General features: G+C 39.6%; 1 protein-coding gene across 9 annotated transcripts in view; it reads right to left on the reverse strand.

Moving 5' to 3' along the window:
• The window catches only part of ANK3 (ankyrin 3), a 358,746-nt gene that overhangs the window by 197,036 nt on the left and 134,273 nt on the right, over positions 1-27,437 (reverse strand). Inside the window, exon 1 of one of the 9 annotated variants that reach the window (XM_040564181.1) lies at positions 5,537-6,128. The exons of the other annotated variants lie outside the window; for them this stretch is intronic. Within the exon in view, the coding sequence (XP_040420115.1) occupies positions 5,537-5,650 (114 nt within the window). The 5' untranslated portion in view covers positions 5,651-6,128. Of the gene's footprint in view, positions 1-5,536; positions 6,129-27,437 lie in introns of those variants that run through there. 9 annotated transcript variants of the gene reach the window in all.

Raw genomic sequence — 27,437 nt, forward strand, 5'->3', positions numbered from 1 at the left:
AGAGCTCATTAGCTAAAAGGGCCCCCACATATCCCAGTCTAGCTGGGGCAGGGCATTACCTCATAGAGTTGCTAAGAGGTTTCCAACCCCACAGGGCCAACCAAAATCTTTGGGCCTGGTTCCATCCCCTTCGCAGAGCACTCCTGTGCTAGCACCACAGCTGTCCCCATTACCACTCCACCGGTGATCCCAACAGCTGTATGACTGACTGAACAGCAGCACCTTGTCTTCTGACTCCCATCTAAATCAACACAGGAAAGCATTAGGCTTTGCAAATGAATTAAGTCAGGGGGAAGGTCGGAGGGGAAGTTAAATTCAACTCAAATTTGTCTCTTCTCCATTACTTGCCTCTACCCACACCACACCTCAATAACGTAGACCCTAGCCAAGTCAGACAAGGGCTAATTGAGTCTAACACCCAGTTTTAGCAGGTGCTCAGTCAGTTACACTAGTCACAAATATTTTGACTCACAGTCACAAATATTTACTGAATAGGCAAGGAATTGTATCAAAGTACCTGGGACTCATCCCAAAGACACAGTTCGGGCAACTTTATAGGACGCACAACATTTAGCAGGGCTTTGACTTTTGGAACAGTGCTGAATATTCATAATCACAAGATTCATTGGTTTTTTTTTGTGTTTTTTTTTTTTTAGCCATTGTTCACCAAATAACCTTTTTCAATTTCCTTCTTCTTCAAAAGCATCCATTTTCCCTGGAAGATACACTTCCCTCTGCCCCTCCTCCTCTCAGCCCTCAGCCCTCCCCTTCCCCCCCCCCAAAGAACAAATAATGCCCAGCCTAGGTGGAAAAGACAGAAGAATAAAAGACTCCATTAATATCATCCAGGTGGTTGAAACAGTATTGATTTACACTCACTGAGAGTCCAGCTCTAAATCTAGTCATTTAACAATCTTCCTATAATGGAAAGATCACCTATTGTTAAGTCCTATGTCCTCCCCATCTCCTCCCACCATGAGCTGATAACATTAATTAAATATAATGTGGTTTATAACCCAAACTGACATTTCCATAATAACTAATAGCCATCCATGGCAGTTGCCCAACCCTGAGACATCAAGAAGGCAGAGGAAGAGGTGAGAACATTCTAAAACCTGCCTCAATTAAATGTAATTTTCTAACAGCACAAAACATTTTCTGGGTTTATAAACAAGAAAGTAACACTGCACAGTGCCCACTTCAAATGATGCTGTAGTGCTACCCACACAATACAATGCAATCTTTTCATTATTTGGGGGGTCATCTTCAAAGAAAGAATTGTTTTTGTCAGCTGAATAGAAACACTCACCAACAGAACTCCAGCTGCTAAGAACTCACTGCTGCTAGTAGATACCACATCCACCAGTGACCGTAAATATCTACCAAAATGTCCTGCAATTTTTTAGTATTTGCCTCTGACAGGGAGCATCATGTCCAAAATCAAGGACATGATCCAAGTTTTCCTAGCACCTCAGCAAGATCCATCGACTTCAACAATTTTTCTTTCATGTTCTAATCTACATCCTCTCCTTTGTGACATCATGCTCCCAGGTGCGTTTGCACAATACCTTCAGGGTTTGTGCCTTAACACAAATGAGTTAAGGCACAATCATTTTTGCCCTACGTGTTTAGATTTGCTACTATCAAGTTCAACTGTTCAGAAACCACGAAGCAAATCTCACTGTTCCGCAGATTTGTTTGAAAATCATGAGATCAAAAATTTTAAAATACATGGTGATTTGCACTTGCTTTCTGAGTTTAAAGCTTTGAAGCTCACCCTCCTAGCTTTACCTGGTAACTATTAGGCTTCGATGCATGTGAACACCGCACCAATTCTATACCAACTGCTTTTTAAGATCACAGAGCATCCCCTCGTGCTGCAGCCCACCTGGGGTCCCACTGCCCAGGGGTGCTCCCAGCCCTGCTCACCTGAGCAGCCCCAGCAGGCCCTGGCAGCGAGCAGCAGCCCAGCCCAGGAGGTGGGCGAGCTCCTCTGTGCCCCACCAGCAGCCACACACCTACAGGTCCATCGCTGCTGACACAGCATTTAAATTTAACCAGTAGGATAGTCCTGAGCAATTTTTCCAGCACACCTGGAAGTTGTAACACCTTCAAACACCACGAGTGTCGAGATGAAATAGCCAAGACTTGCAACATTAGCATCTATTACTTTCCCTGTTACCCACAAGTTTGCAGCAGCAGTGGATGTGACAGCAGCAGCCTTCAACATCTCAGAGATGGCAGCACACAAGCCTTGCATCATGATCGTGCTATTCTGTGTCCCCAAAGAACATGCTAGGTCCTGAACACCACAGGCAAATGGAAACCACTTCAGTCTTATTGAATATTGCATAAAACATAAATCATTGAGTATGTGCCAAGACCTACCCTTCTCTGCTATTATGTACAGAAGGAAAAAAAAAAAAAAACTATTTTAGGAATGGCACTAAGTAACTTCCTTCCAGACATTCCTACAGGATAAACAATTTCTACTTTTCACAAACCAAACTATAAGGAATCAAGCAAACCATACCAATCGCTTATTATGAAAGGTGTCTTGGCTTGTTCTGAGGTGTCATTTAAGACAGTCTGTCCTTGGGTATACTCAAAATACTTGCAGTGTAGGACACTGCACAACCACCCAGAAGCAGGATTGCTTGAAGCTATAAAATAAAATTGAACAGAATAAATTGGAAACTGTATAATGCAGATCCTTCACTGTACTTGCTGCATTTCTTGGTCCAATCTTTCTCTTGTATGAACTAAACTATTTAGACTCTGAATCTTTAGAAACGTCTTGAATTCAAGCAAACACACACCGTGGTGGGCCCGCGGCGCACAGAAGCACTCTGTTTCTACAGAGGAAGTGCAGCAATTTGGAAAATCTCAGCTTGAAATAAAGTGGGATTGCATATAATACAGGGTTTTGTTTTGCGTATTTTTAAAAAGGTCATTTCTCTCATACAAGTATTGAAGGAAGCCTTAATAGAAACATTATTACACTCGAAGTTGCTTAACCAGTCAAAACCTGTGAAATATTAACCTCAGACTGCAATGCTAAAACTACTCAGGGACACAAATCAGCATGACCATTGCTGGCATCATCCAGCCTAGGACACTGCGTGCTCCCACCAGCCTTACTTTCTAACCATTGGTTGCCTCGGTCACTTTGCTGAATAAATCATCCAGAAATGTTAGCACTAATTGCTGCTACCAATGTGCCTGGAAGACCCTAAAGCTCTGTATGCTGCTTAGGCAAAGGGTTAGCTTTGTGCAGTATCATGTGATCAACAACAACAAAAAAAAACGAGTACTGCTTGCTTGTGGGTGGTGCAGAGGAACAAGAAGTGACTCACAACTCATAGTGGAAAAATTGGGGGGAAAATGTTTTAAATAGTCAGGAAAGTACAAAATGACAAACCACAATTACTGGACTTCTTACGCCCCACATACCAGTTGCCAAACCGTTTTTTGCTGTAGGTATACTGATGCCCAAATATATAAATGTTGAAGTTGCTGGGTTTTGCTCCATTCTCCTAATAGCCTCTACCCACCCTGAATCTGCCGAGTGCTAAGGAAATCCAGAAAGAAATTGGAACAAGCTACCAAATTCCAGCATGACACAAAGGAAAAAAACAATGAAAGTCTTTGATAGAGTGAAAACTCTATTTTATCTCACTCTTAAGATGCAGAAATAAAATACCGAAAAAAAATCCAGGCATTTGAGATTAATAGGTTGATATTTATCCATGTGCCACTCTGGTTGCTAAGAGATTTCCATTTTACAGCACTATGTTGTATAAACAACAACGCATTTTTGTCCACAAAGCAATTGTCTCACCTCACTGAATCAAGTGCCTCTCACTGCCACATCCCTTCTATATTGCTCTAATTACAAACTGTGCCAAAGCACCCTCACACAAAGACAGTATATGTATACTGGCAGGCATACTATTGTTAAACTTAAGTACATCAAGTACAACGTGGGCTTCCTACACCACAAGCAGAGATAACAAACTATACATTGTAACTCACAACCCATAGGTAAATAAATATGGGTTGACAACCAGCTCCTAAAATGCACAACTGCTGTGGTCCTTTTCAGCTGGGGTGGGGAAACCCACCCTGGCAGCTACATTACAGACCTGCACAGAACCTAAACAGCAGAGAAAAAAAATATTACTAATTCGGGCCAGTTTCAAACAGCAGAGCCCCAAGACAGAATCTTATTTTTCACACTTCCATTTATATTGGGAGATGATTCAGAAGATCTTTACATATACATTCACCCAGAAAAAATATGTACAGCTAACTTGCTGCAGTACATTCACTGCAGCCATCTAAACGGTCTCCTAATGTGTTCACTAGAACAGAAGGCAGTGGGTTTCTTAGTGCTTTTCATTATGTATAGCACTGCCACCACAGAGGAATAAGAGAAAAGGGCAAGGAAATGCTGACTCTCACCCAACCAAAAGATGCACATATGTTAGAGGAAATCTACATGTCATTTAGGAAACACATGCACCGCTTCTCTGAGCATATGAAGATTATCCAATCCCCCTTAGGGGGATTTCACAAAGGCACACAGAAATACTACATGCCCAGGTTTCTCTTAAGACAACAGGCTTCTTGATATTTTCTTAAAAAATTGCCATGAAACAACCAAAAATCATGGCAGGGCCTTATTTCGGTGGAGCAGGGTATAAGGTGTCATTTTTAAGGACATCCACAGAGCAGTCAAACTGGCTGTCCTCATTATCTGTCATTATACCACAAACTGTAACTATTTTGCCTGATACCTCAGAGAAAAATAGTCAGGCTTGAATCACACAGAAGCTCCTTAACTGAACAACGAGCAATGCAGTGCCTGCTGAATTTTTCAGGTCCTAGTATGCTAGAGGATTTTCTGCATCTAAGACAAATCTACAGAAGAAAAAAAAAAAACAGGCTCATAGATCTGTCACCTATTTCCCTAACAATAGAAAGTTGCTAATAACGGATTGTTGTGGCTGAATTCTGTAACACAGTTTGCTCTTAAGAAAAAATAGAAACAATAAGACATCTTATTTCTGTAACATTATCCCAAAAATGGATGTTTCAGAAGCCAAGCATGTGACATAGTCCCAACACAAAGAAAAAAAATCTTCCTCCACACACATTCCCCTTAAGTACATGTATGTAAGGCTTAACTATTATTCTGTTAAACCCACGAGAAAGCTCAGCATTTTACCTCACACCACGGTTACAAACTACTTTGAACTCACAGACAGTTTGCATATCAAGGTAACACAAGTGATTTATCTGTGAAATGAATGCACACCTTCTGCATCATCACTGCAATCAACTAATATCCAATTAAACATTCAATTGCTTTACAAACCCCCCAGTTGTAGTTATCAATGCCATTTTATAATGTTAACAAATTACTCCGACAGCTATCATGTTACACGCGAGAACGAGTTGTGATAGTTCAATTGCAAGGTAAGAAAATTGAAACAAAAGAAGCCCTGTCACAATTTGGCACAGATCTAGATACCTTTTTCTTCCGATCCCGGGATCTTTTCCTGTGTTTTCTTTTTTTCTCAGTTTCTTCATCAGCATTAATTTCTAAATCCCTGTTTTTCTTTAACTGTGATGCTGCGTGAGCCATAATGCATTAGAAATCCTTTACAACAATGCTCCCTTGTAAAAGGTGATTTCCTCGGGCACCTTTAACCAGCCCTTACAGCAAATGTTCCAATGACTGGAAGGAAATCTGTGACCAGAGCCAGGAACACATTCAGGATTCAGAGATCTCACAGAAGCTTGCAGTCACTACAAAAATACATAGTTGCAGATTTCTTCCTGTACCTTTCTGTACCTGAACCTTTATAAAACACTGCAGCCATCGTAATGCATTTAACGTAATGAAAAAGACAGCTGGGACAGAGAAAGCTGTATTATGGCTGTATCCCCTGCCACCAGCTGGAAGTGTCTAAGTGACTCCACTGAAGGGGGAATGCTGAAAAGCAGGGCTTTCTATTAAAAAAAATTCCAGAACAATAACATATGCTGTGCTGCATTTTCTTCACTAATCCTGAAGCACATTTTAAAAACCCATGAAAAAAAAATAGCATTAATGATTTACATTTCTCAGCCAGTTTTGCGTGGAAAGTCATTTAACCTATAATGAAATGGAGCAGCTCCTACTTTAGGTTAACTGCTGATGGTGACAAAAAAAAATAAAATAAAAATTTCTTTTTACCATGGAGACCCTGACTGCATTATGTAGAAAACAATGCATGCATTGCCATATCTTAACAGTGTGTCCTTTATACCCATTTTTCAATTCCGATACATTTGGTGAGAGAGGATTACAGAAAGCCCTGTTGTCTTTTTCCTTTTTTTTAAACATACTTATTACAACACATCATACAGAAAGATGCGATCATGCTAGTATGTGAAAGAGGCATTTAATTCATGGGAGATTTCCTGGCACCATCCTTTACGTGGTCAGAAAGGGGAATCAGCACTATTTCCATGTAGTTAGGAATGTACTTTTAGGCTTTTATGTCAAGGCTCACTTCAATCATCTTACTATTTTTGCCACCTGAGTCCTCAATGACTGCAGCTTTTGAATATTCATTATGGGAGGTAAAATAGCAGCAGTATTACAGGCCTGCAGGAGGATCTTTTACTAGCATGAACACAGAGCAAGTATCTAGTAAATAAGGAACCATATTTTTTCTATACAAATATGAATAATCAGAAGCTTGCCTAAAAAAAAAAAAAAAGCTGTTTTTAACCTTTCCCGGTATTCCTAGTAGTGTGCTTTGTAGTAATGAAAACTAGCATTTTAAGGCAGTCTCATTTATTTTAGGTAAGAACCAAAAGTTCCTGAAAGTGGAATCAGCATATTTTAGACAAAACTAGCATTCCTCTCCTGAGGGAAGGAACACAAAATTTATTTTAAAAAAGAGCAAAACAAAAACAGTTACATGTGAATTTAAGTGCAATTCGCAAAATCATATTGAACCATCAGAACTTAGAACAAAATCCAGACCGGTCTCATGAGGCTGTCAATGTTCTTCCCTGGAACTTGAGGTATGTTTTCTGAATCCAGGCTGTGAGGTCCAGTAAATGGCATGCATCCACTGCACTAGTTTGCACATGACATGGCTAAGAGCAAAATAACCTTTTAAATCTCCAAAACAGAAACTACTTTGAGCATTCTGTATGTTATCCAGAAGGCAGCACATAATGCACTGTTTGTCTACTGTTCACAGGCTAATAAACTAGGTTTTAGAAGTTGTTTGTTTTGGGACAACTCTTAAGAAATGCTTGAGGATGGAGACCAACCACAGTTATGTGACCTTAGGGACCTTTCCTTCTGATACAGTAAAATCACAGCTTACTGCCTGTATCTAAAACTCACTGTACCCACATACCACCATGTACCTCTCCCTACTCCTCCCCTCTGAACCTCTTTGGAAGGCTGATGTACTGCCTCGTCAAAGTTGTGGAAGGAGGAATGCTGCACTTTGGCAATGCCTAGTGTTGTATCAGAAGTAGCAAATTTCCTCTTCTCCATGTGCTAGAAGCTTGAATAAACACATTTCTGCTTTTAAAGATGCAAAGAGTATCTCAATGATGCTCAGAACATGTTTTCAACCGTAGTGCAAGGAACATAACTGCAAGCAGTCAAAGGGCACATTCAGGCGTTTATCTGGATTTTGGCCCAGCTCTTCAGTGAAGCACAGGGCAGCAATGAGAAGACTCCACTGTATGTACCAAAGGAGCCCTACTGCAGACAGGAACTGGGCAAAATTGCTGGTTTGAGGGGCTGGAGCAGCTATCTCAAGGAGGCTGGTGGAGAAACAGTCAGGTGTTCATGGGAAATGGAAGACTGCCTCATGCTTAAAATAAAATAAAAATTACACCTCGGGCTTTGCTTTCTAGCTCACAAGCTGTCTACATGACCTTGGAAGTAATTCTCTGAAGCTCAGCTCTTCCTCTTTAAAACAGAGTTGACATGAGTTCCCTCTCCAACAGAACTCAGTTACTAGCAGGGAAGTGCTCAAAAACTAAGGAAGGACCGGAACTGAAAATAAACTCAACAGAACTGCAGAGAGTTGGGTCTCTTTCATTCCCAGCACATTTCCATCTGGATTTGGAAGATTCACGAGCCTTTACCTTACAAAACCAACTTCTTATTCGAGCCACAAATTAAGTGAATACTGCTGTCATTTACCACTTGCACGCTAATCCTGTGATGTTCCATATACCTTTTAAACACATTAGCCTGTAATTTATGCCTAAATAACCTCATTAAATGAACATACAAATAATGCATTCTAAAGCATTGTATGCTTAAAATACTTGAAGCATACTTCTTGAAATGTTGGCAGAGAAATAACCGGTGCATAGGCAGGTTAAAAGCCTTAATGCCACCTTATGTCCAGGCTGTATTTCCATGCACAGGGAAAGTAGCCCGAGCTTTTGTTAATGACAATTATTCTAATAAATGAGGATAATAAGTGAACTTGCCCAATCCCTTGAGATATGCATAAGTGCAAGGATTTTATCTGTCAGGCAAGTCTGCATCATCCCAAGTATCTTTGCAGCTAATTAACCAACTGGACCAATCATGTAGATGTTTTTATTATGTGTACTACAGCCCTGGCTTGAACTGTAGATTCCAAACCCCTGAATTAGATTTCAGGAATTGGAGAAAAAAAAAGGCTTTTCAAGCTAGGATTTTAAGAAACTACATCTTAGCTATTAAAGCAACAGTCCAAAAAAAATGGAAAAAAAAGATCCCTTATAGTTTGAAGTAGTACTAGGGAGATTCTGTGTAGCTTACAGGCTGAAGCACTCAAATAGAAAAGAGGTTATGAAAAAGGTGTGAATAAAAGATCCAGACTCCTATGGAAAAGAGACCGTGTATGCAGTAGAATTTCTGCTTTTGGGGAAATAGTGAACTGGCATCATTCACTGGAAGGTGATAGGGCACTGCCAGACTGATAGTTGGATGAAGCGCAAAGGTTTTCATGCCAGATGTCATAACTCACTTCAAGGGAATTAGGTACTAGAAAACTTCATTAAGCACTTCTTTTCAGACTTCAGTAAAATAATTAAGCTATTTGATTTCACCCTTAATTACAAAGTTAATGAAATGCCAATGACTGTTTCACTACAGTCCACAGGGTCCTGATAAAGTTATGGAGAATGATAAACTGTATCTTACTTGAACAATGGGACATTAAAGTTTGTCAGTCTAACAACAATGTCTACTTAGCATCATCAGCTCACAAAATTGTAACAGTGGCTAGGAAGTGATTTTATCAACTTGAAAGTGAAATGTGTCACTTGGATTAGTTAAACCTAGTAGTCACACTGTTAAAACTACCCTCAAAAGACTGTAAAACAACATTAGCACACAACATGGAGACAGATGTTAAGAAAAACCTAGGAACTTATAGGGAAAAACATGCTTGTGGTCTGATTAATGGAGTTAATTTATTGATTACTTGGACGCTTATAGAGCAAAGACGGAGTCATCACATATTTATATTAAGTATGCAACACAAAAAAATGACAATCATAAAAATATTGGTTTACCAATAATCTGCTAAAAAATATAGATCTATTAAAATACGTGGTACAAATTATGGTAGACATAACACCATTAAAAACATTCAAAATTTAGACTGCTTAGATCACCATGGATCAATGAAGGATTATAAACACGTACAGTGCTAGAAGGTCATTCTGAGAACTTACTGGTAAACAAGGTATGTGTACATTTTCCCAAACATTAAAACAAGTTGTACAGATAGAATGGAAAAAAGAAATAAGAATTCTAGCTAAAAAAATAAAAAATAATTTAAAAAAAAGCTGTTTGAAACTCTGTTACCTTGTAAAATAGCCCTTCAGAGGAGACTCCTAAGACCAGGCAGCACTCATATGTGAGACTAACAGGCCTTGCATCTCAAAACAAAAACAAGTGAGACTAAAAGCTTATTTAGCATTTGCTTTTGTCTACTTTTACCTCCTTTTCACACATTTGGTGTTAGGGCAGGATGGACCCAGTCTTCAAACATGCAGAAGAGCTTTGAGGTCACCGAGTAACAAATGCATGGAAAATTAAAAAAGTTAAGGGCTTGTTCTGCCTTTCTGTTCGGCTGCCTTGCAAGTGAAGTTTCCCCAACTACCTTCCTCTTCTGTCAGCATTCTACTTTGGCAGTAACAATCCCAGAGAAACTGTATGATGAAACATAAGACAGTCAAAAAGGGATGCATGTAGTACATGGAGACAAGGAAAACTCTAAACTGCATTTTATAGACCACTTTTATAGTGCTCGTCCCTTAACTCCTTTGAAGTTACTCTACAAAATTTGGAATCTTATAGAATTACAAATTACTTATTTGATTTCTTTATGGCATATGTTTAAGAAAGCTTTGGAAAAATCACATGAATTTGGGGACATAGTGCTAATGGCTAAAGGATATTTGTTCATTCCTATACTAAGCTGCACCTCTTGCAGTCCAGCACACTCCCAGTACAAGGATGGCTGAGCTGCCTGCAAACTCCTCACTAACTCCCAGTTTAGGGCACAACATTTAAAGAAAACTACCAATTTTGGTTTGCCTTTAAGACTTGCATGGTAAACTGGGACAATTCAAAAGCTGACTTGAGACTCAAACCCCTGGCCTAAGAGGCAAAGAAAATGGGGCAGTAAATCTTCAGCTGTCCTGGGCCACCATACAGGCATGGTAAATCTGCCTGCAAACTGGGACAGAGGAAACAATGCACTTGTGCACCAACAGAGGAGAAAGTCTGAATACAGAAGACTGCAGAGTACCCCATACCTGGAGATTGCAAACCCTGACTTGTGAAAGAGGATTTTTTTTTTCTGTTGGCCTCAAAAAGCCTGAAGTGACAAATTAATATTACTTGTACTGCAAAAACAGTAAAAAGAAAGTTTCATGTCTGACTCACAGCAAACTAAGAAAAAAATACTGGTGTAACTTATTTGTAGAGACACATTAATTGGAATATAGACTTTGAGTGGGTTTGTACATGCAACTGTGGAGGAACCCAAGAAATATATCTGATGCAAGGAGCACAGTAAGATTTCTAGTCTGAATTGTTGCTGAGCTAATACACAAAACAACCTCTCTCTTTTCTTCTTTCCTCCAAAATAATATTGGTAAAAACCTACGTTTACTGGGAACCACTGAAATTATACCACCATGCACTTTTCTGAAAGTTTTTTGTATGTTCTTCCCTACTAGTTAAATAACAGCCTTCAACCAGGCCTGAAACAAACCAAGTACTGGTGTCCTAGGGATGCTAACAAAAATCACTCACACTATGAAAAGGTAGTAAACTGGTTTCAAACATGTTAACAACTGAAAGTTGTACCCAAGATTGATATTATATCATGATCATTGACATAATTCTCAATCCACTTGGAACTTTTAAATACCTTTCTGAAATCAGCAATTCAGCACGTTAACATTCCCAGATCCCTAACTTCTGAGCTGTGCTCTGCCTTGCCAGCCGTGCTCCCCCAGTTCTACCAACACAGCCCCAGAACACTGGGGAGGTCAGCCGGGTGGTGCTGCATGGCACCAAACAGAGAGTTCAGTTCGGGGAACTGGTAGATGCCCCTGCGAATTACACCAGCACAGCCAAGAAAAGTTATCCCAGCACATGGGATTACGTTTAAAAGTAGGCTTTGTATCAGGTCTGCTCTGAGCCCATAGAGGGGTTTCCTTCAACACAACAAAAGCAAGCAGAGCTCAAGGCGGGCCTTGGGTGGCTTTCAGGAGCACTTCTGCCAGTTCCCAAACTGAGACAAGAGGAGTTATTCCCTGCTTGTCTCAGATGGAAAACACTTTGTCTCAGAGTGGTTTAAAAATAACACGAAACAGCAGCAGGAAACGTCTTTGCGGTATTTCAAGTTACTCGGCATCGAGTCCACGCCTGCTGTCCCTTTTTTGGAGCAGCAGCAGCCTCATACTAAAAGCGACATAAAAAGCAATCCCGCTGCACAACTGTGACACCTGCAGCAGTGTAATAAATGAATCTGCTTAAGCAAACGTAGCTGCCAAACAAAGAGGGGGATGAGCCACTCACAAATAGATGCAACACCTTTGTCTGTGATTAATGGATCATTTTCCAGTCAGCTTTGATTTTATTAGGTTGCAGTCATAAATGTACACTTTGGGTTAAAGGAAATGCTGACTATACGAGCCTCCACACAAATCATTGCATAATGTGTATCAAGGGTTAGTAGCCCTTAGGAAGATCTGTGACCATGAAAAATTTGTTGTACCTTCCCCATTGTGACACAGCCACAAAAGGAAAAACATCTGGAACTTTGGGCAGAAGCAGAGCTTGATGGCTGTATCAAGTGCATTATTTTACCCACCTGCCTTTGACAGTAGGGGGCTGCACAATGTGACCCAGTGTCTCCATATTTTCTTGTTGCTAAGCTCTGCACACAGAGAGCAGCCTACTTGTTTTATTTTGCAATAAAACACTGCCGAATAAATGAAGCCATCTGCAAAGGTCACAGTAAAGGCATTCTCTGAAGTTTTCATCATTTCTCAATTGCCCTGAGACTTCCAACTGTTGAATTTTTTGTTGAATTTTTGCCCTGCATAAACACAGAAATCACAAGAAAAAAAAACAAAACGCTTACTGACCTGTATGCTAGGTATTTTTCAGTCTTGACTTCCCTGGAGCAGTTTCACATGCAAAAAATCTACTAGTAACAACCAATACTCCTAAGACAATGAAGACAGGTGCATATGAGCCAATAAGGAGTAGTAGTTTCAATTCCTTCCCCTTCCAGCACAACACTTGCACACTGAGCTCTCTCGACAAGTGCAAAGGACTTAATTTCTACCTCTAACTCTAATTACAGACGTCCCATTTTAGCAAAGTTAGATGCAGAATTTTCAGTGAAGATCCTAGTTCCCACAAAAATACACACAAATCCTTAATTTTCTGAAAAAAAATTAGATGAAAATACAAAACAAACAAAACAATACTCTCAGCATAAGAAACTCATTTAGCGAGACTCCTTAATTATTCATTATTCCTTTTCTCGTGTTCAAACGACCATCTTTGTCTCATTCTGAAAGGGTCCTCACCATAATTAAGTTAGGGAATCACTAAAATCTCAACCTGCTGCCCAAGTAAGATTTCAGCATTGTAAGTGTTCTGCACACTCCATGCAGCAATGACTTGACTTTTATGGGAAAAAGTCTAAAAAGCAGAGTCATTAACAATCAATAACAAGAGGCAGGGCATTATCAAACACCTATTTTAGAGATGACGTTTTTCTCACTTTCCAAGGAGTAAATTCACACACAAGTATCAATCTGTAGATTTTGACTGAAAACAATGGCATGTGAAAATTCTCAGTTTTCTGAAAGTAAAAACCAACATCAAAGATCGTATAGGGTCATTTGAGGAACAAAGTTTTACATTTTATTTGGCAAAACAGTGAAAGTCTGGCTACTGGAATTTCAGCACTAAAAACCGGTAGGAATGAACCCTCAGCGCAGGAAAGGTAACTATCACAGACTGGTCAAAAACAACAACAAAAATTCACTGCCACTGTAAGAATTCAGAAATGTTGTGGATGCTTAAATTTCACAAAGCTATTAATGTCCACAGGAGACCCAGTTCTTTCTTGGCCTAGCAAGGTAATACACATATATATAAAAATATCTACCTATATAATAACTATAATTATCATAGAATAGCTGCATCGAAGTGATGCCCGAAAAGCCAGATAATATTAGTGCCCTACGCAGATCAACAGAAGGCCAATTCCTGCCCTGATCTATTGGTAAACTAAACACACAGCATACAGGGGATGAGGAGGATTGTATTGCTCCTGCTTTAGAGCAGGGTAACTGTGAACTGGAGATGATGAGGGTGAGGGGGCTGTTTTGTGTGTATTGTATGACATGCTGAACTAAGTCAACAAAAGGCAAATACCATACCAGGGATGTCTAAACAGAAGTAACAGCCTTGAAGATATACGGAAGGAATCTCTTTTATACAGCTTTGCTTGGGTCTCAACTGGAGCAGCGTGTCCTATTTCAGGCACTAAACCTCTAGGAAAAGTTGTCAACCGGAGATGGGAAGAATTTATTGCTTTAACTCTGAAATCACTGTTCTCCACAAAACAAGGCTGAATGTTTCTCTTAATTTGCCAGTTAGCAATGAATAGCTTTGGACACGCATGTACACATACAGCATGAACAAATACCAGTCAGCACTGCAAACTTGCTTATTTGCGCCCTGCTCCCACCCCTTAAAAAGCAAACAAAACAAAACAGTAACAGACAAATAAGTATGATTTGATTCAAACCTGTGTAAGAACTAAAGGTTCTTTTCTTTTTCTTTCAGTCTTTGTATTTTGTTTTGCTTTAAAATAGAATTTGTTTGTGGAGGGGCTGGGAAGGAGGAAGGCTGCACAGCACTTCTGTGCAGAGATAAATGTGTTCTTCTAAAGATAGCACTAATTCTATCCAAAATATTTGATAAACCTAAACTTTTAAACAGTCAATACTTTACAAAGTAGAACACAGGAAAACATACGCAGAATGTCACCCTGGAACCAAGTGGAACAACTTACAGAGGACTAAAATATGCACATCCAGGTGGACTCCATGCAGTTCAAGCCAGGACACCTGAATGACAGGCTTCAGCTAAAATTTCAACCGCTATAGCCTTCTTGAGACCTCCTGGAAAAGTGGCAAGATACCAAAAGTCTGTTGAAGGGCAACTATGGTATTAAGTTTGAGAGAACAGAGTGGGGATAAAAAACACTTTAAAGAAGAGGAGATAAAATTGTGCCAGTCCCGTTGTGATTGTTTCACACTGACAGCTAGCTAAACATCACACTGCTCTCTCACTCCCCCCTTTGCACAAGAAGAGGGGGGAGAAAACAATGAAAAAGGGCTCAAGGGTTGAAATAAGGACAAGGATATCAGTCACCCATTACTGTCACAGGTGTAACAGAATCAGCATACGAAGATTAATCTAATTTACAGCAAACTGCTCCAGCAGGGGTCCCCCACGGGCAGCAGCTCCCCCCAGACCCCCTGCTCCTGCGTGGGCTCCTCTTCACGGGCTGCAGCTCCGGCCCGGGGCCTGCTCCTGCAGGGGCTCTCCATGGGCCACAGCCTCCTCCAGGCCACATCCACCTGCTCCACCGGGGGCTCCTCCACAAGCTGCAGCGTGGAGATCTGCTCCATGTGGGACCCATCGGCTGCAGGGGGACAGCCTGCTCCACCAGGGGCCTCTCCACAGGCCGCAGGGGAACTGCTGCTGCGTGCCTGGAGCACCTCCTGCCCTCCTGCTGCACTGCCTTGGTGGCTGCAGGGCTGGTTCTCCCCCTTCTCTCCCAGATGCTGTAGCACAACAGATTTTCCCTTTCTTCAGTGCGCTCTCCCAGAGGCCCAACCAGCATCGCTCATGGCACGGCTCTGGCCAGAAGCAGGTCCCTTTGGAGCTGGCTGTGATCTGGCATGGGGCAGCTACTGGCCTCTTCTCACAGAGGCCACCCCTGCAGCCCTCCACTACTAAAATGTTGCCATATAAACCCAGTACACCAGTTAACTTCCAGTCCTTGAAGACTCCCACATGAAATAATTTCTGATCACCCAGAAGGTAATGATATGAACTAAAACCAATCTGGATTTGTCAAGAGGAAACTGTGTCAAATTAAATAAAATGTAAGACTAGAAGAATGGTTTAGGGGAAACACAACAACACAAGAACAACAAATGAATTTCAGCAGGAATGATAGGGAGGAAAAAAAAACAAGCAAAGAGGCTGGAGAAGTCATTAAATTGTTCTTCAACGAGGTCTGGAGGGTTTAAAACATTACAGCTTGAACATGGGACAAACGACAAACAGCAGGTAGACTGCAGAAATACAGCCTGCAAAATAAAACAACCAACCTTTCTCTTCTATTTAGGATTTGCAAAACTCCAGATATATGGTGACTGACTTCTGCTACTCGACTTACAGTAAGACATGAATATCCGGAAAACAAGAGCAATCAGATGTCCATAAAACACAACCTCATTTAGCCTAAAGAAAAGATGAGTAATGGAACAGGGCAACAGTCCTCAAGTCTATCACAGCTGCCAAAATGCAGAAGAAAACAGTCTGTTCTCCACAGTCAGTACAGATAACAATAGTAGTATAAACTGCAGCACAGTAGATTTGGGTAAAACATTATGAAAAATTTTAACAATAAAAATAATGAATTTCTGCAACAGAACGCAGGAAAACTTGGCAACTTTGTGACTGACCTGTAGGAAAAGCTTTGACAAAACACCTAGGATCCATACTACTACAGAAGCCCCAGAAAGTCAGCAGGGCACTGCAAGAGCAAGAATATACCTGTGCATAGCTCATTTGCAGAAGACAACTGCTGGCCACTTTATGAGAACAGCTCCTGTAATACATCCAAAGTTGGGAAAGCAATAATACAATCTGTACTTAAAAATCCTTTGAACAACCACATGTAAATAAAGCAGCATATCGTGGAATGGTTTGATGCAGAAAGAAATAGAAACAGTAGCCCTAAATCTGTCTTGTGGGTCAGATAACCCCTTAAAAAGTGCTCTCTGAATCAAGGCATTCCTGTGTCCTACATAAACGGATGATCTACTCCATTCCACTTAATACATAAGTGAGCACTAGAAGGTTAATGCATAAGTAATTGTCTAATACATAGAAGTACCAAATATATTATCAAATGTATAAACGTTAGAAGAAACTGAGAACTACTGTCTCTCCCCTCTTTCCAGACAGAAAATCTGGAGGAAAGAGAAACTAGGAATTTACAAGGCTTGTCATCTGGCCATTTACAAGATCTCTGTAATTTTAAATTGTTATTATAACCAAAAGAGAAACTTTACATCTCTTCCCTTTTACAATACCTATTTGGATCCATTTGAAAATACATATGTTGGTGACACTCGCAAGCATTATATGACCCCTGTACCAAGAGGACCACAAACTTCCCAGCTTCCAAAAGTCTGTACTTAAACCTTACTGTGACAGCACAAAACTATTTTATTAATTTCATTAATTTTTAATTAACTATGTTTTAATAAGGTAACACAGCTAGAAATACATTTTCAGTTTCTAATATAAAACCTGAGGCCTTTAGTACGTTACAAATTATCAGAAGTATTTGCTGCAGACACCAGAGCTCCAAATGAAGATCCAAATCAAAAGTGAACAGTGGTGTGCTTGAATTATTCTATTGAGTTTTAAAGTCTTAAAAATATATTTTGATAGTATATCTAAAATAACATAAAAACAAAGTCTACAATTAGTTCATATATTAAAAAAAAATAAGAGGAATTAAACACAAACTATGTAGAAACAGACAATACAGAAGAATTCCTGACATAAATTACAGAATTTCACTCTAAAAGTGGTGAGTGCCTGTTACTTACCCATTTAAAACTGAAATAGAAAATACAGAAAAGAATTGTCAAGAACAATTCTTCATTGTCAGGATAATGGATAAGATGATCTAATTGGCCTTTTCCCATCTCTTATCCCATCGTCATATTTCGATTACTTCTGTGAGCACAAGTCCTAGGCACCATTTTTCCTCTTTATACAAGATCTTCTTCAGTACCACCCCATGCACAGAACTGTAATTTTATATATACTTACAGACTGCAACACTGTTTGCATTAAATCGCAAATGCCATACATAAAATTACAGCTGTTTAAAGATATTGTAATTACTCATTAATAACATCTGTCTTTGAAATAAACATTACATGATTTATAACAGCAGAGAATTTTACTGTTGTTTTGTTTAAGTGTCATTTGCAGCCCTAACGCTCCATCCTAGAGTTATAGCATAGAATGTGAAGGGTATTCCCAGGCTGCATGAAGTCTGTCTAACCAACATGCCAGTTATATAGGCCATGCTCAGTGCACAGTTTGAGTAGCTATGTAGTTCAGCAGATGCTGCAGGTACACTGAAAATGAAAAACAAGCTTTGCACTATATCACAAGAACTGTGTATTTGTGAATAGTAAATGAACAAGTTCCATGTTTTTCAGTAACAAGGAAGCACTAATCACAATCAGCAAGTTCACACTGGCTTCCAGCATGCAGACTGAGTAATTGTTTCATCAGGATAATAGCCTTTATGACAATCATGATCTCACCACCACTCTCAAAGATCCAAAAGGCCTCTTTTGCCCCTTACTGTGAATGCAAGGCATACTCAGTATTTGCACTTGAAGCAAATCCTACTCTGCAACTTCAACCCTTGGCTGTTAACGCAGGCAGGGTGTAATCTTGTTATTTTTCATGCCTTCACATTTAAACCACAAAAACTATGGATTTTCTCAGTACAGAGAAAGCATATACTGAAATTCTGGTTCCAGTCATGACATCTCCCACAATGTCATTAATTCAAAACAGGTAACAGAGATAGCAGTAATAACAAAATAGTAACGTGCACCTCAAAAAATTAAGATGGAATTTAATTTTACATAGATTGTTTTTCCCCTCCTTTATACTTTGCAAACACAGCAGCTTGCAGTGAATTTTGAATTTTGACCAAGGGCATAAAATATGCCTTCTGCCACCACTTGCCTCTCCCTCCTGTCTTACTGGATATGCCTGGGAGTCATCTATTTTAAAATGTAGCTACACTGTGTGTTCTAGTTTAATAAAGCAGTGAAAAATAACCCCAACTTAACCAGGTCTGGTTCACTGTTTCAGCTGAGAACAACAGCAAATGAGTGTTTATCAGTGTTCCATCAACACCCGTCCAAAACCAAAAATAAATAAATAAATGGAAGAAGAGCACACTTGTTGCAGTGTATTCACACTGTGTACTGACACATGGTCTTTCTTTGTTTGCCTCTTCTAAAATGTGGAGGAAACTACTGTCTCCATGATGAAGGGAGTGTACCCTCATAACCTTTTTTTTCTTCCTTTGCAAGATATTCATGTATCTAGTGGTGTGATGACTCAGTTCACACACAGGGATAAAGACCAAGGGACAAGGAAGCACTTTAACTTGAAACATCTTAAAAGCTGGACAAGATTTTTCATCAGTACAGGCTGCTGTCAGGGCAGGCTGTGGACTGCTGTCAGGTGGGTTTCTACCCTACAGCCTTCTCCAGCCTCTTTCCCACCTGCTTTAAGCACTGGGCCCTCTGCACCTCCCTCCAAAGTAGGCACTTCACAGAAGTGTGCATACCATTTTTTATTTTTCTTTTTTCCTCCAGAATGAGACCTCAGAAAACAGTCTTATTGCAGAAGAGAACAGCTGCCCGTTCCTGGAAGGCTGCTGGAACTGGCTCTGGGGCAGCCTGACCTCCTCAACAAGGGCTGGCTACTGCTGGCTGCTTACTGAAAAAAGCAAAGCGCTCTGGCTGTTTGTTGCAGCCCTGTCTGGCATGCATGCAGGCCTGTCTGTCCTTGACAGATATAAATAGAAACCACTCCAAACAATACACATTTATCCTCAAAAAAAAAAAAATTAGTATATGAATTACATGTTCAAGTTGGATGTGCATTTCAATTCATCCCACGTGTTCTACAGGTACACTGTCCAAAACCCCACATCATTTTCAAATTTGAATTGCTCCTTGAGAAGTAGAGCAGCTTAGACCTGATTTCCCATCCCAACTTTGGACAATGACTCTCCCCTCTCTTCATGCACCACTTTAGGTTCCCACCATTTCTTTCAGGCTACTGCCACAGCTCCCCTGCCAGTCCCATTGCAGCCTTTCCCCAGTTTGCCCACCCTATGCCTCCACCATTTCCCACGTCCCAAAGGCACCAGAGCATCCAGTCCTCCTCCACATCCCCTATGATTTTAAAAATGCCTTTTACAATTGTGTAAGCTTCATTTCCTTGGGGAATCAGACTTAAGCAAAACACACACAAACCAAAAAGCAGAGGCATCATGGAAAAACAGATATTTTGTGGGAAAAAAAAAATGACTTTCCTTTGTACTTCAATGTTTCTCTACCAGATGTTTTGGCATCTCAAAACCCTTTTTCAAAACTCTAATTACAACCTGTATTTAAAAAAACAGAAACCACACAGTGCAAAGGTGTCCATTATGATTAAAGAATCTTTACAGCTGCACAGTGGGATATTTACTAAGTAGTAGGCTTCTTTTTTATTTTAAAGTTCCCAATCACAAATCAAAGATGCTCTTCACCATTGTTATCAAGTGTTATCGAGCCTGCTAAGCAATACATCAATCTGATGGACCCGTATTTGGTAAGCAGCAAACCCAAGAATACTGACAAGATTATGGGATATAGCTGTTTTTGAAATGCTAGATGAGGACACAGCATATTATCCCAGCAATGCAATCCAGGGACAGACCTGAAATTTTCACTTCCAAAATGGTACCATACTTTTGATTCTAATTTTGCCAGCATTTTAAAAAAGTGTTACCAGAAAGAAGACTACATAAAGCAAGTACCTCTTCACTGTTTTTGATAATCCTATGCATAAATCTGGTAGGTGAAAGAACTACAGTTTTGAAGAACTATTTAGAAACGCAATTACCAGTATCAACATCACAGATAAACATGATGTGGCAAATGATATGTTCACTCACAACAGATGTTTTTGAGGCAAACATGGTTTTCTTTACCTTTAGCATATTCCCCTTAACTCATTCTTCTCCATGCTATAGAGACCTATTTCATTTCCCCCATGTAAGTGATTCTTTTGCCCTTCTTTTCGTCTTTATTCCCACTTAATTTCATATCCTTATTGTGAGGAGATGTGGGGTGATAGAATAACAGAAGCTCTTCCCAACACAAGCACATTGCAAATTCATACAGGAATACAATCTTGGTTTGTCTTTCTTCTGTCCCTAGTCATTCCTAATGTTGTCTTTTTTAATCATACAACTGGACAACAAACAGATATGTTAAAGAGGTACCTGCATGTTCCAGATTGTTGGTACTAAACAAAAAAAGTAAGGAAATCCAAAACATCACAGCCTTGTTCAGATATTGTAACGTACGAGATGAAGTAATACATCCATTAATCTTGCCCAACTCCCCCAGTAAAGAACTTTATTTTCAGATTATATCTGCTTTATACGGTTATGATATAAATTAACCTATTCTTTTTCTCAAAAACCTGCAATGTAATCTCCAGAAGTACTCAGACTCCACAAAGGATATGGAATTGCTGGAAATTCTTACATCCTTTTCTGCACAAAGGATATTGGGCTCATTCTACTGAGACCAATGAAGTAATATTTAAGTAACCGATACTAAACAGGGCAAAGCAAGCCTAAATGAATGTTCTCAGAAATTCCACCAAGTCAGGAAAGAAGTCACCTGGAAATGACATTACAGAAGAAAGGACGAGAAGCAGACAAATGAACACTCATTTATTTCAGGTCAAGACTGAGCTGGAGTTTCTGGAAATGAAGCAACAGAAGCTAGTGACATCTTGGCAGAGACAGGAGCAACAAGATATACACCAATCCAGGGGTTTGGCAGCATCTCAGTGAAGAGCTGGGACTTGCTTATATTGTTAAAACCATCAGTTTCCAACAACACAGCCCAGCTGGAAAGCCACCTTATAGCTTAAAAGGCTTTTCCCAATGATCTGCTGGAACAGGCAGCAGGACGCAACACATCTAAAGAATTGTGATTAAGCATTTCAAAAGGTAAATGATAAACTTCAGCCCTTATTCTACAAACAATCCTCTGGCTTTGCAAATATCTGACTTCTGAACGACTGAGCATGAAATCATTCTGAGTTGCTTCCAGAGACTTACAGTAAGTTGCTGCAGTTTTATGGTAATGACATCCTGCATCTTGACCAGCTATTTTCTTAAAACTTCAGATCTGCTTCTTTGTAACTGGAAAAAATAAAGCTAACTGATGCCAGTATCATTAAAAAAGTGGGAGAACAGAGGGCTGCAACTAATTACTGGAAGAAAATGTTACAGCCTAACTGGGTAGGGCCTGCCTTGCTTAAATTCAACTGTAACTTTACCAGTGTAAGAGACAAATCCAAAATAACTACTCTTTTGGCTATCTTTAGCCTTTATAACAATAACTGTTCCATCTAGTTACTCCTCCTGATTTGATGGCTCTCATGTGTCTACTTGCTGACCCCTCAGCATACACCTTAGGTACTCTGCCAGGTACAAAACAGAAGTTCTTCCTTGCAATTACACTTGAATTTGCCTGAACCTCGGTGCTTCCCTTCTGCCTTCTCCAGTACGAAGATCTCCACAAACCTAACCCTAGCCAAGGATGACAAGACAGAGCAAACTTGAACTCCACATTTAAATTGAAAAAATCCAACCCAGAATTTCTTCACTTCATCATGCAAGTCTGTGTCACTTGGAGAAGAAAATGTTAGTGTTGTTAGTAGGATTTCAAACTCCCTTCATAAAACAGCACTGTAGTAAGAAGTACATAAAAGCAATTCTCTTCTCAAATTTCAAGGCAATATTTGGGGTTTAGTTACTAATGTATTTTATTATTATTACTGTTACTATTAAAACCAGCCAGCAAGAGGGGTGGTGTTGTGTTTCAGTGATATTTTATATCTTTCTCATGGAAGTTCTGAATACAGGAGGCCCTGCTTTCTTGTCCTCTCTTTGACAGGGCTTAAAGTTATAGCGCAAGTGGAAATCCACGCAGCAACATTTTTAATAAATGCAGACTGCACATATGCATATGATAATGAAAAAGGCTGACTTGACCCCATCCTCTGAATATTTGACTTTTCAGGTCAACTGTTTGTCATGGTGACAAAATTACTGCTCTTGGGGTCACAGAAAGTGAACACCAAGGATCTAAAATATAAAAAAAAAAGAAGAAAAAAAAAAAAAGATGATGAAATTCCCCCAAAGGATACGTCTTCAATTTGCAATAATGTATCAAATGCCTACTATGCAAAACCATTTTAACTGGAAGGATTAGGTTTCAACATAGATGCTGAAGACCCAGCCCTAAGCAGAAAATTTCTTCTTGTTTTATTATTATATCACTGTTTTTAGGACATGCTGTTCATATTGGCAGCCATAAAAGGGTTGTGTCATACCTGGCACAGATAAAACCATAGGCAAAAGTCAAGGCCATTTAAGAAGGGAGAGGAGGAAGCAAAGGGAGTCCAACATGTCAGAATGTGCCCCTAAGGACATTCTCTCTGAAGAACTAAATTAACAGAATATCTCTGGTTGGTACTTTAGACTAACCAAAAAATAAGGAATTGAGAATAGCTTATGAGAGAATCTGATAAAAATAACTGGTTTTATGTTGCAAGATTCAAAAGAACACAGTAAGAATAAGATAAAATTACCTATTATACCAACAACCTTCTGTCAATATAGATTTCAAGATACCTTTGATCAAAAGTGATTTTTCACTTTGATGGTTCACATTATTATGACATTTGGCTGGAATAGGTAGAGTTAAGTGTCCGCTGCTATTTTCATTACAGACTATTTTATGCCTCAGTTGCTCAAAAACCTGATTTTGCTTTAAAACTAGATTTGGCAGGCAAACACCATCACCAAACATGTGGGTTAATAGATTTGTCATAACAAGAAACATCTTACAAACCAAAAAGGGAAAAAAATAATGAAAAAAGCTTACAACAACAACCAATACTGAACCAATCCAAAAAGTTTACATCTAATCCAGCCACTACCTTTTTAGAGCGATGCACACTGTTTTATTAATCAGCTTTACTGTTTAATTTCATGCATTATCAACAATCAACATATTGTTTTTCTTTAAAACAAAAAACATCCTGGCAGGTCTAGAAATCAGCATTCTTGTTCATATAATAGTAATAACCCCATCCTTTGAACACCGCATCCACAGGCCTGGTGAACACTAAAACAACTCTCCCCACATCTGCAACTCCAGTCCAAACATGTTTAAAGGCTTAAAAACTTGGGCCAATCTATAAGCACTGAATTGCCAACAGTACACAGCCTCCCACTGCCTCTGCAGCTGTAGAAAGGGTGTGGAAAAGCCTTCCCTACAGGCACATGTAACGCTGTCCAACCCATCCAAATTCCCTTGGAGTAGGGGACAACTGCAAGTTCAGCTGCTTGGAAGAATGAGATAACAGCAATTTTGTATGAGGGAGGCAATGCCTGTGCGACATCCAAGAGGGGAACAATCACTGATCCAAATCTGAGCAAGACTCAATAGGACAGGCTGCTTTAGGACAGCTTAATTTGACAGTTCAGCAATGAAGCTGCCAGACAGGGAGCTGAGGGCCTGGACCTTTCACACCAACAGCACCCATTCCCATGCTTTTCCCATAAAGTCAGCTGGAAAAGGCAACTCCATTTATAAGATGAGATGGGATTCCTCTCCTTCAACTCCAGGTTAGAAGACGATTTCACCTAGGCCCAGTGGAGGCCCAGAAAGATACAGAAGCACTTACAAGTTTGAGAACACCTTTAAGTCACACCTCATCAGGATGCATTCTTCAGGCGTTCCTCACATAACCTGTCCTGGGACTCCTTGTCCACCTGTATGCAAGCACAATGATCTATCCTTGTAGTACTTATCATCAAGAGGTGTGGAATGTGAATGGAAAAAATAGCTCATTCCCTCTAACAATGATCTAAAGCAGAATTATCAGTCAGTGATACACACACGGGTCTGTCAGGAGAGCCTTGCTGAACATTAGTAAACTAGCTTAGCCCAATTGCTCACAGCAGCTAAAAACATGGGTGGGGTGCAACCATAACCCCAATTACAAAGTGCTGATTGGCCTTACTGGAGTCAAGAAAAAGCCAAAATTGGCTGAAGAAGGCATAAGACTGAAAGTTTAGAATAAGGGGAGAAAGCAGAGGAGTTTACACCCATCCATGATTCCATCCATCTAAGAACAATAGTTTCTGGGAAATTAAACTGTACATGCATAGAATGATCAATAGTTTTTCCCTGACAAGTGGAAGCTGCAGTTGGCAGATATTACTAAAGTGGCTCCCTATGACATCTTTCACACCCATCTTGACATCAGATAATTTTACCAGTATTTTTAAAGTTAACATTTTTGATACACATTAACTATCAAGTGAATATTAGATTGTCAAAATAAATAAAATAAGGGTCCGACACACATTGTATAACAGAAGGAGAATTGAAACTAGACAGTAAATATAAGAAGTCCAATCAGGTTCTAGAAAAATAAGAATTAATTGTAAGCTTCCCTTCTAAAGGCAGAAAAAGAAATCCATCTCAAAGATGTACAAAGCCTTTTGAAATGATGTAGGGTATTTAACCGTATGACAAGCATTAATAGGAGTTACCCAGATAAATTCCAGCACATCAGCTTTCAAAATGTATTTAACCTAGCTAAGCCCACAATCTTTTGTTTGTTGAATCACCAGCAAATTGAAACGAGGTCTAAAAAAAAATCAATACAGAGTGTAACGTACAGACACAGACATGATTTTGGTGCACTACCATCTAGTGGACTATCTAGGAAAAACATGAAATGAAGTTTATATATACAACCAACTCACATTTAGGGAGTATACTGATCTGTGAAAACAGTCCTAACATTGAATTGGGTAAATGTTACACTAGAACAGTTCATTGGTTTCTTATGGTTTTGCAGATTTTATCAAAACTTTTGTTGGACAATTTGCTAACAATGCTATCATCAGCAACAATGACATCATCAGCATTTCCAGATAGAAAAGTTTCGCCAAAACCCCAAGATTATACAGAGCAGCTGCAGAAGATCTATCAAACATACTGCTGGCTCAGATGACACTGCTGCACAACTCCATGGCTTTCACCTGTACACACATGGGAATTTCTCCTGTAGGCACAGCTGTCCCTTCTAGCCTGAAGGATAAACTCATAGCCTGGTATTTAATGCCAGTATTTGGGACTTGCTTAGTCTGGTTAAGTTAGCCATGTTTTACAAAGCATTTTCATACATGCATACATACCTACACACAAGTGTGTGTACATATATATATATATGTATGCAAAAATGCCTTCTAAGACTTTGCTTACATGTGTATAAAATATATACATTGTTTACAGATATATGTACATACACACACATGATTTCTACATATATTTTAAAAACATATGCACCTCCCTTCTCCACCTCACCTACACATGCAATAATTAGCACTTTATGATTGCACCAAAGTTACTGTAGGCAGATACCCACTTGTGATTAACATTACTGCTTCTTCCTGCAGCTAAGGAGAAAATTAAATTTATGATAGCTAACCATTCAAGGACTAGCAACAGTCAGATACGGTGCCCTTTAACATCCCCAGTGCAATCACAGAATGGCTCCCAGACAAAGTATGCACATGCCCCCCTCTCCTCTCTACATACTCTGGTTGTCCTGCTACTTTGGCCCGCATCTGAACATTTTTCTCCAGCACGAAAATGCTGAACTCGGAGACATTCAGAGCTCTTTATGTTGCTGCTGAGATACCTTTATCACTAGAGGCTGGAAAGCAATCCTAAGTGACTGGGGATTGCATGACAAGAAAGGAAGGGGAGGAAAGAAGCTCAGCTTTCTTTCAAGTGAGACAGAGTATCACATGCTTACGTTGAATTAAGTTTCTTACTTAAAGCTTTGAAGGCCTAAGTCATCTGGTGGAAAAATGGGAATTCCTGGAAGATGTGTATTGTACCCTTGATGGTCTAATGACTTATAGTAAAGTACAAATATATAATGGTAAATGCCACCCAGGAATTCTTCACTAATATGACTATTATAGTAAGGGCAGTTTCACATTTTATTTGTAATTTTTCAACGAAGGACAGGGAGGTAAATTACCTGAGAAAGTAAATTAGACTAGAACAAGAAAAGCTGGGGCAAGGGGATAACAGAGTCTATAAGCACCAGGAATGTACAGTTTTCTCACTCCATGCATATACTGTAACTTGTTCAAGTACAAAGCATGACACATGCCCCACAGTTAAGAGTCACGTCGTACACAAATAACTCACATTACAATGACGACGGCAGAATTAAACTGGGAAAAGGATTTCCCTCACCCTGTCATCTTCCCTTAAAAGCTTTTAGTAAAACATTTTATTAAAACATTTAAATGACCAGTTGGAGCTTTCCACTGTGAAATATTATGGAGTGTGCCTTTATCGCTTCTGCAACTCATTATTGTGGGTGTTACTGATGCCTCTCTCTGCAATATAGTTAAACCTCCACGATGACTCATTCTCCTGTGTATTCCTCCTAGATATTGCTTGTGATTATCCAGAAATAAGCTAACAAATTTCAGACCATGGAGAAAAGCATGATCTTCGAATTTAACTCAGTGTAATGAAACAAGTGCATAGAGAACACATAGTTCTCTATGTTAGTTCAGTTCACTGCCTGGTTATATATAAGTTTTCCTGTTAATAAT

The sequence above is a fragment of the Cygnus olor genome, chromosome 7 (genome assembly GCF_009769625.2).
Source record: "Cygnus olor isolate bCygOlo1 chromosome 7, bCygOlo1.pri.v2, whole genome shotgun sequence".
NCBI lineage: Eukaryota > Metazoa > Chordata > Aves > Anseriformes > Anatidae > Cygnus > Cygnus olor.